Source organism: Nannospalax galili, unplaced genomic scaffold (assembly GCF_000622305.1).
Source record: "Nannospalax galili isolate Female #2095 unplaced genomic scaffold, S.galili_v1.0 scaffold1316, whole genome shotgun sequence".
Taxonomy (NCBI): domain Eukaryota; kingdom Metazoa; phylum Chordata; class Mammalia; order Rodentia; family Spalacidae; genus Nannospalax; species Nannospalax galili.
The window spans coordinates 1193411-1211267 of record NW_008337765.1 but is presented as its reverse complement, the minus strand read 5'-3'; the positions used below and the strand labels follow the sequence as shown (position 1 = coordinate 1211267).

The 17857-nt window shown below is 39.4% G+C and overlaps 1 protein-coding gene across 1 annotated transcript in view; it reads left to right on the top strand.

The window, feature by feature from the left end:
• Positions 1-17019, top strand: part of Tm9sf2 (transmembrane 9 superfamily member 2) — a 59023-nt gene extending 42004 nt beyond the window's left edge. The window contains exons 11-17 of the mRNA XM_008832724.2: positions 150-269; positions 2442-2499; positions 4509-4668; positions 7357-7508; positions 8686-8797; positions 13007-13178; positions 16339-17019. Of these exons, the coding sequence (XP_008830946.1) occupies positions 150-269; positions 2442-2499; positions 4509-4668; positions 7357-7508; positions 8686-8797; positions 13007-13178; positions 16339-16406 (842 nt within the window). The 3' untranslated portion in view covers positions 16407-17019. The remainder of the gene's footprint in view (positions 1-149; positions 270-2441; positions 2500-4508; positions 4669-7356; positions 7509-8685; positions 8798-13006; positions 13179-16338) is intronic.
• The last annotated feature ends 838 nt before the right edge of the window (positions 17020-17857 follow it).

Genomic DNA, 17857 nt, shown 5'->3' with positions numbered 1-17857 from the left:
AACCATTAGTAAGATCTGGCATACTGCATAAGATAGTTTCTATTTCATGAGGTTGTGTTTGTTTTCTTGTATTAAAAAATGAGAGTGTTCTGTGATTTTCAACAAAGGAAGCAGAGTAATAACATTTACACCTTTCATAACTTTTTTAGTTTTTGCTTGTTTGGGATTCTTGTCCCCTGCCAATCGAGGAGCATTGATGACGTGTGCTGTGGTCTTGTGGGTACTGCTGGGCACTCCTGCTGGCTATGTTGCGGCCAGATTCTACAAGTGTAAGTAAAAGCCATTGTGACTGGGTGTCATCAGGAATTGTGGGGCCAGATAGGTGCTGGGTAGGTACAGGGGTCCCTCTAGGTAAAGAACCTGCATAGTCATTTCTTTGTTACATGATTGACTGACCTTAGGTTTATCAGCTCAAAATGCTTAGTGATGCCGGGCGTGGTGGTGCACACCTTTAATCCCAGTACTCAGGAGGCAGAGGCAGGCAGATCTCTGTGAGTTCAAGGCCAACCTGGTCTACATAGTGAGTTCCAGGACAGCTGGGGCTGCAGGGAGACCTGCTTAAAAAAATGTTTAGTGACATAAGCTGTTTAACTGCTGCTTATCCACCATCCCCTCTCTCCTTTTTCTTTTAAGCCTTAGCTTCTGAGGTTGAGCTGAACAGCGTATCAGTTTAACATTTATAAGAATAAACTATTTAGGCCAGGCATAGTGGCACACACCTTTGATCTCTGCACTCTGATCTGCATTGTGAGGCAGAGGCAAGACGGATCTCTGTTAGTGCCAGGCCAGCCAGTACAACATAGTGACACCCTGTCTCAAAAAGCAACAAAAAACTATTTAAACAAGATCTCACTCTTTGAGGACCCCTAAAAGAAGTTGCTGTATCATTAGTTGCTATCTCTTCTAGTCTTGCTTTTCAGAAGTGAAGGAGAATTCAGTAAGCAACAGCTCAGAGCCACAGAGGTGATTTGGGTGGCTTAGGGACACGGCCAGGCAGAGTCAAAGAATGTTGCCCTGCTTAGGAGCACTGGAGCCTTTCTGTAATCCCCTGAGATCCTCTGGTAGGAAGAGTATTTGAGGTGAAACATAGGAGGTACCCAGATCACCTTACAGTGGAGTTGGGGAAACCTCAGACTGGAGTAGAAATATTAGGTAGAATCTGCTAGATAGGATTATCTCTGGGTGTGTCGAGCCCTGTTTATATGTGTGTGTGAGTAGGTTTTAGGTCTCTGAACTGTAAAGGTTTTTGTTTTTTGCCCTTCATTGTATGTGAGGTACGGTCAGACCCCTGCCAGCCACACCACCACACCAACCTGATTTTCAGCCATGGTAGCTTTTTTTCAATTCTTTACCCAAGGTGCTCATTCGTACCTCTCTCTATATATCCATTCTCTTCCCTCACAGACCTCCTCCTAATGCCTCTCCACCTTCACATCTCCCTGTGGCAGATCAGGGACCACATTGTCAGTAAGAACAGGATGAGAGGTGTTGTCACATGGCCTGTCAGAAGAACACTTCATTTTATAAAAGAATCTTTTGTTTTGTTTTGTTTTGTTTTGTTTGAGAGGAGTGTCTTGCTACATAGTTGCTCTTGCTACATAGTTGCTCAGACTGGCTTCCTGGGCTCAAGCAATCCTGCTTCAGCCTTCTTGAGACTGTTGGTCGATGACAGGACACCTGGCTTAAAAGAATCATCTCTCATGTTTCAAAAATATTTTGAAGTTTGGAGTTGTAGTAAACCCACAGTTAATAAGTTCATAACAGTAATACTGAATTCATATTAAATGCTTATGATTTTATTCACCATCACTTAATTTTGTCATTTTCCTTTAGGTCAAGTAGTATGTATACTTCCTTGTAAATGATGCTAAAACTTTTTTTTCAAATCAAAACCGTTCTCATAGAGGTTCATCAGTGACTTTTAAAATGGAAACAGAGAAGTACTGTTACTTACATATTTCATGATATGATTCTTTTAAATTGGAAAAAAACAAATGAAAGAGAAGCAAAGGAAAGTAAAAATTGTGTGTGCTCGTTCCACCCTACCAGAAACCACAGTGTTGGCAAGCCCTGTGGAAATTTAAATATGTTGCACATCAAGCTTGAGAGTTTCTGGATTTAGAACAAGTTCTGAAATTGACCATGAGATAAACAAAAATCCTGTGTTTTCTTTCTGTATCCAGGCACATCAGTTGATGCTCCTTAGGATTTAAGGAGTTTATTTTGTTTTGAAGCAACAAAATAAGACCTGACCTGGGTGGTTTAGCCTTTTATGTTGAGCTTGTCCATTCAATTTGAACTATTCAATGAAGGGCCTCATAACATATTTGTGAAGATCATTTTCTAATGGACCACCAGTGCTGCCTGACAAACACCACCCTTGGAGTATGAACATTTGATTTGCTTTAAAGAAAAATCTATACTTTTGTTTTCTTCCTTAGCCTTTGGGGGTGAGAAGTGGAAAACGAATGTTTTATTAACATCATTTCTTTGTCCTGGGTAAGTGAATTTTCAGCAATTTTTTTTCTTATTGATATTCCTTCTGTCACCCTTACAAGTAAATAGTCATCAGCAAGATTGTGAGGTAACAGTATATAATATATAAATAAGAGAAATGCGTTCCACAAAAGGTAGAGATTCTGTTATTATTTGTAGATGATACGGTTTGTATACAAAGAACATCCACTTGGGAGGCAGAGGAAGGCAGATTTCTGTGAGATCCAGGCCGATTTCATCAGACTCGAAATGTGGACCCTGTCCTTTAAAAAAAAAGAGAGACAAATAAACTTATGATTTGGAGCTGGAGAGATGGCTCAATGGTGGAGTCCTTCCTGATCTTCCACAGTTCAGTTCCCAGCACCCACATCAGGTGGATCACTATAGCCTCTAACTCCAGCTGCAGAGGATCCAGTGCTCTCTTCTGCCCTCTGCAGGCACATACACATAATTAAAAATAAAATAAATCTAGGCTAGGTACACACCTTTAATCCCAGCATTCAGGAAGCAGAGGCAGGCAGGTCTCTGTGAGATTGAAGCCAGCCTTGGCTGCATAGTGAATTCCGGGCCAGCTGTGAATATAGGGAGACCTTGTCTCAAAAAACCAAAACCAAACAAGCAAAAGAAACTTACAGACTTAATCAAAAAATTTTGGCAAAATGGATAGATAGATATTAGTCAGTATTCCAAGATCTGAACACCACCTATAATGGCCTAAATATTGTAATGGTAATGGGAGTTGTGGAGAAGGCTATTTACAGGGTTATTAGCAACAGAAAATTTACATTTTACTTTAGATAACCTCTACAAATGCATGTGTCTACACAGTTGATTTATTGATGAAAAGATGGGCATTGTCAAGGGATTTGAAGAATCTCCCCTAACCATGACCTCTTGTTACAGAAACAGGCCCTTTCCGTCTGGAAGCATGCTAGGTGTGATATCACAGGCCAGAGGAATTGTTAAATAAGTGATACTTGGGCAGCTCATTATATGAAAGAATAAAAATCCTATTCTTTGGGTGGGCATGGTAGTGCATGCCTTTAATCCCAGCACTCAGGAGGCAGTGGCAGGTGGATCTCTGTGAGTTCAAGGCCAGCCTGGTCTCCATAGCAAGAGTTCCAGATCAGCTTGGGCTACAGGGAGACCATGTCTCAAAAAAACCAAAAAAAAAAAAAAAAAATCCTGTTCTTATACATATAAAATTAATTCTGGGCAGATTAAAATATAAACATAATAGGTAAGACTATTAGACAAAAGTAAAGAAGTATATCTCATGACTCCAAGCAAGGCTTGACTTTCTTCTCTTAAGTGAAGTACACAGAGGATAAAGGGGAAATTGATGTGTTTGAAAGCTGCTTTGGGACAGGAGAGCTCAGTGGTAGAGCACATGTTACCATATGCAGAGACCTGCTTTAGTTCCCCAGTGCAGGGGGAAAAAGTGTAAGGTATATATTTTGTAATTGACAACCTTGTTTTAAAAGATACACTCAGAAAGCCTAAATGAAAGTGTAGCCACACACATTCAGGTATTGAAGTTCAGAAAAAGCACAAGGGAAAACAAGATATTTAGCAGGAAATTTGTTACTGGAGTGTGTGTGTGTGTGTGTGTGTGTGTGTGTGTGTGTGTGTGTGTGTGTGTGTGTGTAATTCACATCAACTTTGCAAAAGACATGTGACCCAAATGAAGAGTGAGCAGAAGACTCAGCCACAACTCAGAGCAAGTAAAACCAGAGCCAGCAAGTGCCAGGTGCTCTGTGTGGTTGTCCCTAGGAAACGCAAGTTACAACAGTTCTATGATGAAAATATGAAACCTTCCATAAGCTACTGATTGGAGTTCAAATTGGTTCTGCAATTTTACAGTTTGTGGTGAAGTTTTAAATTCATATTCCCTGTAACTTGGCAGTTCTGCCTTCTTTGTATGTAATATATCCTGAACCATTAAAGTTACAACATGGATCATATGTTATTGCTCCTACTCCATTTTATTTCTGGCTCTGGTTGTCTTTCAGGATTGTGTTTGCTGACTTCTTCATAATGAATCTGATCCTCTGGGGAGAAGGCTCTTCCGCAGCCATTCCTTTTGGTACCCTGGTTGCCATCTTGGCCCTTTGGTTCTGCATATCTGTGCCTTTGACATTTATTGGTGCATACTTTGGCTTTAAGAAGAATGTAAGTTTATAGTTGCTAACTTATTTAAATGAATTTCAGGTGAGGAAATTAGCTTACTCTGTCTTGAAAGAGGTCGTGAAATTGTCTAATAGATATAAACCTACAGGAACTGGAGATACGGCTCAGTGGTTAAGAGCACTGACTGCTCTTACAGAGAACCCAGGTTTGGTTCTCTGCACACCACGTGGCGGCTAACAACCATCTGACACCCTCTTCTGATCTTGTATACTGCACGACGCAGGTGCACTTACACACATGCAGACAATACATTCATACACATAAAAAGAATAAATAAAAATTTATTTAAAGATATAAACTTACCCTGTGAGATATAGGTTTATTAGGAATGGGGCAGAGAAGTTATAAGTGTAAACTTAGATTTTAGAACTTTTTTAAGTAAATGGAAACTAATATAGATTGACTGGGAAAGAAATGCAGATATATCTAATGAAAACTTTGGATTGTTGATGTTAAATATGTTATTACCTTTTTTGTTTGCTTTTTGTTTGGTTTTTTTGAAACAGGGTCTCACTATGTAGCACTGGCTTACCTGGAACTTACCATGTAGACCAGGCTGATGTTGAACTCACCGAGATTTACCTACTTCTACCTCCCAAGTGCTAAGATAAAATGCATGTACCACCATGCCTTTTTTACCCTAATGCAATGTGCATTGTTTTCCTAAGCAGTAAGTGTGGATAGTATGCAGTACTGAAAGAATGGGGGTTAGGGAGTGAAGCTATGCAAAGAGTGACAGCAAAGTCAAAGCAGCACTTTGGTAGGTGGCTTTGAAATAAACTTAGTGTGCTTGACTGCTGATGCTTGCCTCAAGTAATATTGTAGTCAAAGCTCAGTCATCTCCTGTTTTCTCTTTTCCTTTATCCTCCCTCCAGTCCTTTACCCTCCACCCTCAGGCTAGTGGGAAATAAGAACTCCTCATTAGTCTTTCTCTTACTCCCTGCTTGACCAGCCTTACTTTCCCCCCCAGAATATCAAGTACAAGGTTAAAAGAAATAACTTGGTAGGAGCCAAGGATGTAGCCAAGGTATAGTTCATTGGTAGAGCACTTGCCTACCATGCATGTGAGGCCTTGGGTTCCATCCCCAACACCAGAACAACAACAACAACAACAACAAAAACAGCATGATGTGGTTTATGAGGGAGACCTGGCGGAGGCTGTCATGGCTGTGTGGTCTCCATGGCCCCGGTCATGCCAGGCTGTGGAAGGGTTTTTCTATTTCTTGACATTGTTTAATTATATAGACTAAGTAAGTACTTGAATTTGCAAAACTATGCTGGTACATGCCTGTAATCCCAGCAGTAGAGAAGTGGAGGCAGGAGATCAGTCATTCAGGATAAGCCTTCCTACATAGCATATCCAAGGCTAGCATGGGCTACATGAGAACCTGCTTCAACCAAGCATGTGCCATCACACCTGGCATCAGGTTTTATGTTTTTTTGTCAGCAGTGCTACGGATTGAACCCAGGACCTCAAGCTATATAAGCACTCTGCTACTGAGCTGCTTTGCCAGCCCTTTTTTGTTTGATTTTTATATAAGTGTTCACTAGGTTAATTAGCCTTGAACTTGGCAGTCCTCCTGCTTCAGTCTCTCAAGGAACTATGATTATAGGTATGTACTACTATATCCAGCAGAAAATGTCATATGTTAAATTACAGTTTATCATCACAAAAACTATGGGAGGGTGTTTTAAACTTTTAGCCAGAAAATGAATTTCCACATCTGTCGCCTTTCCCTGTATACATCTGTGTTCCAAGTTCCAGGTATTTTTATACTTACGTATGGCATGCTACAAGACTAAATGAGAACATGACCAGCACTTCATGGTCATAAAGCCTGATGTGGGAAATGTTTTTGCTTACCTCCAAACATAAAAATTTTAAAGAGGTAGAAAGATTGTAAGAGCCAGGGCTGGTTCATGAACACAGGGAGGTGGAGGCTTCCAGGCCACTTGAGGCTTGCTCATGTGAGCCTGTGGCAGTAGTGGTGTTGAGCACAGGACCCATGTCAGCTCAATTAAACAAGGGCCCAAAGAGGAGGTGAGAAATAGGTGGCGGGCCAGCACTAGATTGACTATTTGAGATTGGTTGCTGCTGGGTGAGGGAGAGTGTAACTTACATACAACCACTGGATGGGCTGACTAGACTCCAGTGGATGCATTTACACTGAAGGAGATTTGGGTACAAATACCTGAATGAATAGGACTCAGTATGCATGGCAGAGTGCATAGGATTCAGTGGGGGAATAGGGGGAGGCATGGATCGGGGAGAGGGTCTGGATTTGAATGGGAAATGTATGAAATTTAAAAAGCTCAGTTAAAAAAAAAATTGAAATTTCAGAATCAATTCCTAACATATAATTAAAATGAAAACCCAAAGTTTACCTTATTATTAACATTATTATTATTGTATGCTGTGTATTTCTTACTTTGTCTAAAGCCATCAGTCAGTAGGTAACTACTAAAAAATCTTCACCTGATACTCTACCTGATAATATCTGATTCATTGCATCTAATTACAAATTTCAATTTGATGATTTGAGTAGATTTTTGGTGCCAGTGGTATCAGCATGGAAGCTGAGAAGGCAGCAAATTTTTTGCCAAATTTTTTTCTTTTGTGCAAAGAAACTTAAGGTACATAATTTTGAATCCTTTCTTCTTTCACCGAAGGCTATTGAACACCCAGTTCGAACCAATCAGATTCCACGTCAGATTCCCGAGCAGTCATTCTACACAAAGCCCTTGCCTGGCATCATCATGGGCGGCATTCTGCCCTTTGGCTGCATTTTCATACAGCTTTTCTTCATTCTAAATAGCATTTGGTAAGCTGAGTACAGTCTTCTAATTCTTACTGCCATTGCATGTAGAGGGGGTGTTTGGTTTTGTGAGTTACTGTTTGTGGCTTAAACAACAACAAATCAGGAGCCAGAAGATTGTTATCTTTTCTGTAGGAAAAAGTATAATAGTGATAATAGCTAACATTAATTGAAGTCATATATTTCTTACTCTTGTTTAACTGTTATTACAAAATTTTTAGCATTCTGAAAGGTAGATAACTGTCCTTATTTTATAGAGACTTTGCAGGCTTTGGAGGTTGAGTGGTTATATGAGCTATCATGTGACAGAAAGTCATCCTCAATCTCCCAAAACAGCATTAAATAATTGTACTGCTAAGGAAAGAAGCAGCTGAGCACTATAGGAGGAAGTGGGAACAGGGATTGATCTGCATGACTTGAGGTTCTTGTTCCATGGAATTCTTTTTTATTTTTCTTTTTTCTTTTTTTCTCTTTTTTTGGTCTTTTTGAGACAGGGTCTCCCTGTAGCCCCAGCTGGCCTAGGACTCACTATGTAGACCAGGCTGACCTTGAACTCACAGAGATCTGCCTGCCTCTGCCTCCCAGGTGCTGGGATTAAAGGCATGCACCACCACGCCCAGCTGTTACATGGAATTCTTGATAGTGATTTTGAACCACTGTGTTGCAGTGCATGTGAGCAGGGTAGAATATTGTGTCACTCTCAGTCATGTGGACAGTATCTCAGAAGTGCCAAGGGCTGAGGGAGCATGAAGTTACAACGAAATTTGAGCTTTTTTAATGTGTAGAAACCTCTCCTTCCCGGTTGTTATAGTAATTTTCCAAATTCTACTGGTTTTTTCATGTTTCAAAACTCAGTGTTATCAGTGTAGCTTTTTTCTAGCTTGACTATGTATTTCCATCATGTTTTTAATCAAATATTTCTGGCTTACTAGCAAATAAATAGACTAACCACATTTTCCTGAATAGTGGTTTCAGGTTCTACCTGAACAGGAAGAAAAAATCCTGTGATGTTGCCATGTCCTTCCTTGACTCATCCCTCTCTGTCATCAGACCTATGCAAGTTGTTTGATTTGTTGAAAGAAAAAGAAAACCTTTTCAGTTAAAAAAAAAAAGAAGAGTATGCCATTTATTGTGTCAAACAGAAAATATTTATATAGTTGTATCCTCAAATGTTTGGTTCTAGGTCACATCAGATGTATTACATGTTTGGCTTCCTGTTTCTGGTTTTTATCATTTTGGTCATCACATGTTCTGAAGCAACTATACTTCTTTGCTATTTCCACCTGTGTGCAGAGGTATGTATAGCAAAGTTCACAATGTGACTTTAATACTATTGAGATAATTTCTTTACAGACATGTTTATTGTCAGAGAAAATGACCTGTATTTAGCAAATCAAAAGAAGGTTGTTTTAAAGGATTGAATTAAAATCATGTTCCTGTTCACTGTATTTAGAGTTTATCATTAGAATGTTGATCTCCTGAGACTAACTAGCACATTGTACTAAATTTTCACTATTGAGTTTTATAGCCATCTGACTTGAATTGAATATTCTTGTAATATTTCTGGATTGTAAATATTTAGTAAAAATAAGTAGTTAGAATGGGAAAGTTCATGATAAAAGTTTCAATGATTACATTGTAAATTACATTGATGAGTTCTAATTTATGATAATATCAAAGTGATGTCATAGCTAGAATTGATTGTTACAGGTTCGGGCCTGTACAGCCTTTTGACACTGAGACATGATGTCATCATCTGCAAAAGTCATGCTTAAGAACCTGGAAGTTCAGTTCCCCTCCCTGCCCCCATCCCCATCTCATGTTATTTTCAGTAGGTTTACCATTTTGTGGAAGGCCACACTTATAGCTGTCCTTGGCCATACCCAGCCCAAGGGCCAGAAATTATACACATCTGGCATATTGTTAGATGCTTTTAGACTTTCTATACAGATAAAATCTGCTAAACTAAGTAATTTGGGTGGGGGTTAAATTCATATAACATTAAATTATCTATTTTAAAGTGAATAATTGACTGGCACATGATACATTTGCAAGGTTTTGCAACCAATACCTCTTGTCCAATTCTAAAATATTTTCTTTCTCCCTATGTACAGAATACCCCATATAACCAGTTATTCTCCATTTCTCTCTTCCCCTGACCTAAGCTGAGCATGGTGGCACATGTCTATAATCTCAGGACTTGGAAGTTAAGACAGGAAGGGGTCAAAAGTTCAGTGCCAGCCTGGGCTACTAGATAATGAGACTTTTCTGAAAATCCAGGTTTTCCGGCAGGGAGATCAGACATGAGTTCCATTTCTGGAACATGTGGATAGATGGAAGGAAACAGCTCCATAGAGTTGTCCTCTGATGTCTACGTATACACTGTTAACTCACACACACACACACACACACACACACACGCGCGCGCGCACGTAAAAATTTAAAAAATAGTAAAAGTGTAGGAAATGTTTTTTAAAGATCCTAGTGTAAAGCCGGGTGTGGTGGCACACACCTGTAGTCCCAGCACTTGGGAGGCAGAGGCAGGCGGATCTCTGTGAGTTCAAGGCCACCTTGGTCTACATAGTGAGTTCCAGGACAGCTGGGGCTACAGGGAGATCCTGTCTCAAAAAGACCAAAAAAAAAAAAAAAAAAAAAAAAAAAAAAAAAAAAGATCCTAGTGTAGCATATTTTAGTAGTTTATTCCTTTTATGATTAAATAATATCCCATTGTATATCTGTGTGTACCTGTATCCATTAATAGGCATGCGAGGTGACTCTTTTTCCACCTTTTAGCTATGGTGAATAATGCTGTTATCAACACCCCCAAACAAGTATTTAAACATGTCTTCAATTTTCTTGGGTATATGCCAGGAATAGGATTGCTTTGTCCTGTGGTAGTATCGCATTTCTCAGTGTGTGTAGAGTTCCCCCTTTCTCTAACCCTTGTCAGCACTTGTTTTCTGTTTGTTTGGCTGCTGCATCTGTGTAGTGAGCACACAGTGGCATCCCATTTTCATGTGCACATTCCAGGGACTACTGAATTGAGCAGCTTTTCTGAGGGTGTTTGGTCTGTCTGTGGACAAATGTCTGTTCTAGTCCTTTGCCCATTTTAAATTTGTCCAGATGTCTTTTTGTGGTCATGAGAATTCTTTCTGTACTCTGAACACTAAACCTGTGTCAGATAAGTGACTTTTGAATGTCCTTTTCCATTGTGTGGGCTGTCCTTCTCGCTTCAGTCTTTCAGGTTAACTTAACTCATGTTTTTCTTCTGGTGCTATTGCTTTTGCTGTCATCATGAATTTTTTGCCAAATTCAAGGTAAAGAGATTTCCTTCTGTGTTTTCTTCTGTTTTTTTGTCTTGGCCATACATATTTAGGTCATTGATCATTTTGAGTTGATTATTGTTTATGGATTGGGTTAGGAGTCTAGTTCAATTCATTTGCGTGTGAATATCCATTTGTTTCAGAAATATTTGTTGAAGAAACCCTCCTTTCTTCCTTGAATGATCTAGCCATGGCTACCTTACTGAAAATCAGTTGCCCATGGATGTATACGTTCATTTCTGGGTTTTTCCATCCTGTTTCCATCTCCTGTAGACTGTCCTTAGGCCACACTGTTGTACCATAGCTTTCATTTGTAAGCTTTGAAATAAAGAAGGGCAGTCCTCCATCTTTGTGTAAAATCAGGATGATTTTGCCACTCAGGGATCATTGTAATTCCATATGAAAACTGAGAACCAGCTTTTCTATCTCTGCAAAAGATCTTTGAGTTTGGTTTTCTGCATGCACATGTTTGTCTGAATGCATGTCTGTTTGCAGGTACACATACACATGTGTGTGCTTGTCAGCCTCTGGTGTCTTCCTATATTATTTTGGGGGAGGGATCTTTTTGAGACAGGGTCTCCCTGTAACCCAACTGGCCTGGAACTCACTACATAGACCAGGCTGGCCTTGAACCCACAGAGATCTGTTTGCCTCTGCTTCCCAAGTGCTGGGATTAAAGGCATGTACTACCACCTTAGGTTTTGAGGCAAGGTCTCTCTGAACCTGGAATTCACCAGTTCAGCAAGACTAGCCAGCCAGTGAGCTCTGGGGACTGGAATACAGGTCTTCTGCTTGTGCAGCAAGCACTTTACCAGCTGAGCTATCACTCCAGCCCCTGGATCCTTAAAACTTCCATAGGGTTTACATTGATCTAGACCACTGTAGAGAATATTGTCATCTTAATTGTTACATTTTCCATTATGCGTTTACATTATACATTCTGCATTTATTTAGGTCATCTGTCATTTCTTTCGTTGTTGTGTTATGCTTTTTAGCATGTGTGTCATCTCCTTGATAAAAATTACTCCCAAGCATTTTTTTGTCCTCTTTGAGTTTATTTATTATTGGTGTATAAAAACACAACTGGGTTTGGGATGTAGCTCAGTGACAGAGTGCTTACCTAGTATGTGCAAAGCCCTGAACTCAGTTATCAGCACCACATGCATGTGCATGCTTTCACCCTTGCCTGATTTTGCTTTGTAGCTCTTATACTCTGAAACGTTGATGAATTTGTTCTAGTCTTATTTTACTTATTTTGTTTGTTTATGGGTTTTTTTGAAACAAAGTCTCATTCTTTAGCTCCGGCTGACCTGGAACTCACTATGTAGCTCAGGCTGTCTTCAAGCATTCATCAATCTGTCTGCTTCAGCCTCCCATGTGCTGGGATTATAGGCATGCTCAGCTCTTAGTTTGATTTTTTTTTTAATTTTTATTTATTATTTTTATTTTATGTATATGTGTGTATTGCCTGCATGTAGGTAAGGGCACGCGTGTCATGCAATGCCCGCGGAGGTCAGAAGAGGCTGTTGGATCTCCTGGGACTGGAGTTACAGATTGTTGTTAGCTGCCGTGTGTGCTGGGATTCGAACCCAGATCTTCTGCAAGAACAACAACTGTCCTTAACCACTGAGCCATCTCTCCAGCCCCCTTAGTTTGCTTTTTAAAATACACTATTTTTTTCTCATATTCCCTAATTGTAGGAGAGCCCTTAAGGCATTGTTTTTTAAAAGATCTTCTGCTGAACTATAAACCACTGTGTAAAGACAGGAAGAGCAGTTTAGCCACCTACCTTGTATAAATTACGTGTGTTCTAACTGGAAATGAATTTCAACCAGGGTTTAATAGAATAATCTTTCTGTTGTAGAGTTGACTGGACTTTAATAAAATTAATATTAATTTTGAGCCATATGTTTTTTGGAATGATAGCTTTATAGTCTAATTCTTTAATGTTCATAAACTGATTTTTAAGCCCAATTTTTAAGTAGCTGCATGACAGATAAAGGGTGCCTCTTGGCACCTTTAATGAAGTGGGAAATATGCAAAGTTCAGTCAGACCCAGCAACTGGAGTGATGGCAGAAATGAGATTGGGGCTTTCACTGAGTGCTTTGTACCTTTATCAGCTATGCATTGTCCAGTCATCAGAAAGATTCTCATTGTTTGCGTTTTCCTTTTTTCTCTAGGATTATCATTGGCAGTGGCGTTCCTTCCTCACCAGTGGCTTCACTGCAGTATATTTCTTGATATATGCAATCCACTACTTCTTTTCAAAACTGCAGATCACAGGAACAGCAAGTACAATTCTCTACTTCGGTTATACCATGATAATGGTTTTGATCTTCTTTCTTTTTACAGGTAAGAAGTGGAATGATTATTCCTAGTTAGGAAGTTTTAGAAAGTGTCTCAATATTTCTTTTCCCTTTGTGAAACCCATGAAAGTTTCTGCTCTCCACTGCTGCTGTATTTAACCCTCAACCCAACTAAGCTTGTGGTGTTTCCACTTGTGAGTTGTAAGTCAGTGAAACAAAGATGCAAAAAGAAGCAAGATCATGAATCAGGATGGGCTTGGATGTATATCTTTATGTGCTATATGATAGACTTAGACCTCAAACCATTTCTCTCTTATTTTTTTTGTCCTTTTGAAATAGGATCTGTCTGTAACCCCAGCTAGCCTGGAACTTGCTATGTAGACCAGGCTGGCTTGGAACTCACAGAGATCTGCCTGCCTCTGCCTCCCAAGTGCTGGGATTAAAGGTGTGCGCCAACATACTGGGCTCCATAATTCTCTTTTTTAAAAAAATTTATTTTTACAAGTGTGCCCATGACTACAGAGGCCAGAGGAGGGTATCACATCCACTGGAACTGCAGTTAGGAGCGGTTGTTAACCACCATGTGGGTGGTGGGAACTGAATCCAGGTCTTCTGCAAAAGCAGCCAGTACTCTTAACTGCTGAGCCATCTCTCCAGCCCCTTAAACCATAACTCTGACTAAATGGTCTGTAAGGCAGCAATGGCCTATGAAACCAGAAATGTTTTTGTGCCTCACTCTCTGTGATCCATGGGTGTATATCCATAGCTTAATAATTACCTAAATTTTCTTGTTCTTGGCCATTAAAGTGTCATATTTTAAGCCAGCTGTGGGGGCTTATGCCTATAATCTCAGTACTTACTTGGGAGACTGAGGCAGAAGGATTGCCACTGTTTCAAGACCAGCCGGAGCTTGAGACCCTGTCTCAAAAAAATAAAAAGTGTCCTTTTTGCACTAATTAAGCTAATTTTGTAATTTGAATTCTAGAGCCATGTGAGTTGAATTAAATAACAAGACTAATAACTTCTCGTGTACTTTGCTTTCTGGAAACAGGTTCTGTTTAAGCAAGTGGGGAGCACTCCAAAGACTTTGTTTTCCCAAGTGAGCTATGTCAGAACTCCAAACTGACAGTATTTTACTTAAGTCAGTCCATTGTACAAAATAAAAATAACCACCCCATACCCTAAGGAAAGATGCCGCTTCTGTATGTATACTGTGCCCCACGGCATGTCAGGGTGGTGATGAAGTATTTTTGTTTTCACCATTAAGTTTGTGAAATAACCCAAACCTCTTCCCAAGCCTTTTGATGACCCAAAAGATGATCTTGTGCCCTCGCCACCAACATACAGCCTTTACCTAGCCCTTCTTCAGTGTCTATCCAGTGTGAGGAGGGACATAGTAACATATGTAACTTACCAAGTTGTGTCCCACTTGTGGTCTGCTGATTTTAGAGGATCTGTAATACCTTTTCTGGGAATTACGTTTAAAACAACGATAAAAACTAGTTGGGATTAAATAGAAGCCTCCCATGGGGGCCATATGTGTGTCCTGTATGTGTCTTACCCCTATCGGACATTTCCCAGGGTTACTCCCATGCCTCAATTTATTTCTTACACGTATTAGGGAATTCCACTATTTAATATATATATTCTTTTATAGAACAAAGTCTCTGAATTTTTGTTTACTTAATTTAAATATAGTTTAAAGTAAGGCCTCCTAAACTTTTTCCATTTGATAACCTTTTTCTACATGAGATATGCCCCCATGTATATAGGTATATAAAATAAGAGCACAAACATTTACTGAAAGCCATAAAGAAATTTATTTTAAAGTAATTCCTTGGTTTACCTATGATTTAACTGTTTATTAAAGATTGAAGCAAATTTCATACTAATAAGGTAAGTGTGCCTGTTTGTCTAACAAAATATGCCCCAAAGATACACTCATTTGATACTGACAGCTAAGCAATGATAGAAAATATTGTCTTTATTTCCACTAATTAGATAGTTATGTTTCTACAAAAGAAAACTTTGTTGATGCATTCAAAACACAGCAGTTAGTCTGGAATCCGAGCTGAGGTGTTGAGGCAGCGTTCATTGGTGGTGTGTAGAGTGATGGCCCGTGCAGCACACAGTGCATGCTGTGTGTTAAGCACCAAGGCTGCAGGGAAGCACAGTGCAGCACAGCCAGCACTGCCAGAAACAGTTCAGATTCAGTATGTGCTGGATTTTGAAGTTTTGACCATTGCACATTTGGAAACCTTTTAATGTTGCCAGGTTTTTCACATACCCATATTCAGTTACAGGATGCCATATGGAGTCCCAGCCCACAGTTTAAAGAATTTTGGTTTGAGCCAATGAGATGGCTCAAGGGATAGTAGCAATTACTGTGTAAGACTAACGACCTGGGCTCAGTTTGCAGAACCCGTGATGGAAGGAGAGAACTGATTCCCAAAAGTTGTCCTCTGACCTCCAAATGCATACTGTGCACCATGAATACACACATAATAAGAATAAATTTTTTTATCTTATTTTTTATTTTATTTTATGTATATATGTGTATTGCCTGCATGTAGCTAAGTGCACCCGTGTCGTGCAGTGCCCGGGGAGGACAGAAGAGTCTGTTGGATCCCCTGCAACTGGAGTTAGGGACAGTTGTTAGCTGCCATGTGGGTGCTGGGATTCGAACCCGGGTCTTCTGCAAGAACAGTCAGTGTTCTTAACCACTGAGCCATCTCTCCAGCCCCCAAATGTTCTTAAATAGGAAAGTGTGGCATACTTTTAATTTTTAATTCAGTCCTTTATACATAATAAGGAAATGTGTGTTATAGAAAGCTTAGATAACCTTAACATATTAAAATGTTTATCCATTTTCATAGGGACTTAATTTTAAGTGGTTTTATAGTCTTCAAAAAAGCCCGTGGAAGCCGGGCATGGTGACACATGCCTTTAGTCCCAGCACTCAGGAGGCAGAGGAGGAGGCAGAGGCAGGCAGATATCTGTGAGTTCAAGCCCAGTCTGGTCTACATAGTGAGTTCCAGGTCTCAAAAAGACAAAAAACAAAACATGAATCTCTGTTATTTCCTGACCTGTAAGAGTTTAAAGGTTTTGTTCTTTGTTAAAGGAACCGGTCACTTTGCATCTGTCGCTCAGTGAATTTCCTTTGAAGGAGGTTTATTTATTTTTTATTTTATTTTTTTCTGTTCTAGGAACAATTGGCTTCTTTGCATGCTTTTGGTTTGTTACCAAAATATACAGTGTGGTGAAAGTTGACTGAAGAAGCCCAGTGTGTCCAGTTAAAACAGAAATAAATTAAATCTTCATCAACAAAGACCTGTTTTGTGACTACCTTGAGTTTTCTCAGACTTATTGGCCTAGCTATCCTTCAGAAACAGCATACTTCTCAGTACACCTCTTCCCATGCACCTGAACCCACAAGATGTGTTTTCAACACTAAAGCATTTGTATTGTGATTTGATTACGTGTATATTCAGTTGTTCTCAATGAAGAGAAAATTTAAATATTATGTGCATTTGTAAATACAATAGCTATAAACTTTTCAATACTTCTAATGGCAGAACAGAGCAGGCCGTAACACTTATGAAATAAATACATGACAGTTCATTGTAAATAGGATTTTCTAGGCTCGGTAGGTGGAAAGAATTATTTTTCTTTGAAGGAAATAACTTTTTATCATGGTAATTTTGAAGGATGATTCCTATGACATATTCATTGGGGGAAATGTGGCTTTTAAAAATCTTGTATCGGTTGTAATTGTTCATATCTTCTGTGTTGACTTCATTATTCCCATGGTATTGGCCTTTTAAACTATGTGCCTCTGAGTCTTTCAATTTATAAATTTGTTATCTTAATAAATACTGTAAAATGTCTTCACTGCATCGTTACTTGTTATATATTCAAGGAGATTCTGTAAATACAAATCTGTTGACCATGTTTTAAGGTGACTTATGCCATTTTATCTGATTATATTGAATGTTGTTAATATAACACTTCCTGAATTTTGACCTAAGTGAAATTTCAGTCTTTTGGGTTTCATCAAGTTGAATATTTCCACTGTGAAGGAATTTTAGAAATTTTAGTCATACCTGTCCAGTTGGATAGATAACATAAGCTTAGAACTTAACATGGGGTCTTACATTATTGTCATTAGGGATTTTATCTTCTGAACTTAAGTCTTTTCAAAATGCAATAATTTTAATTTTCAAAAAGTCAGCACTGGACTGGGCATATGCCTTTAATCTCAGGAGACAGAGGTAGGCAGCTCTCTTGTGAGTTTGAGGCCAGCCTGGTCTACATAGCAAGTTCCAGGCCAGCTGGGGCTACAGGGAGACCCTGTCTCAAAAAGAGCCCCCCCCCTAAAAAAAAGTCAGCACAGGGGCCAGAGAGATGGCTCAGGGGTGAGCAGTGGCTGTTCTTACAGAGGACATGTTTGGTTCCCAGTACCAGTAAGTTAGCTAACAACTATCACAACTATCTAACTCAAGTTCCAGGGGATCTGATGCCCTCTTCTGGCCCCTACAGGCATTGCACACACATGGTGTGTTTCTATGCATACAAGCTAATCACTGATAAATGAATAAATATATTTAAGAAATATTTTTATTTCATGTGTATGAGTGTACTGCCTACATGTGTGTAAATGCACCCATGTCATTCAATGCCTGTGGAGGTTAGAAGAAGGTACTGGATTGCTAGAATTGGATTTGT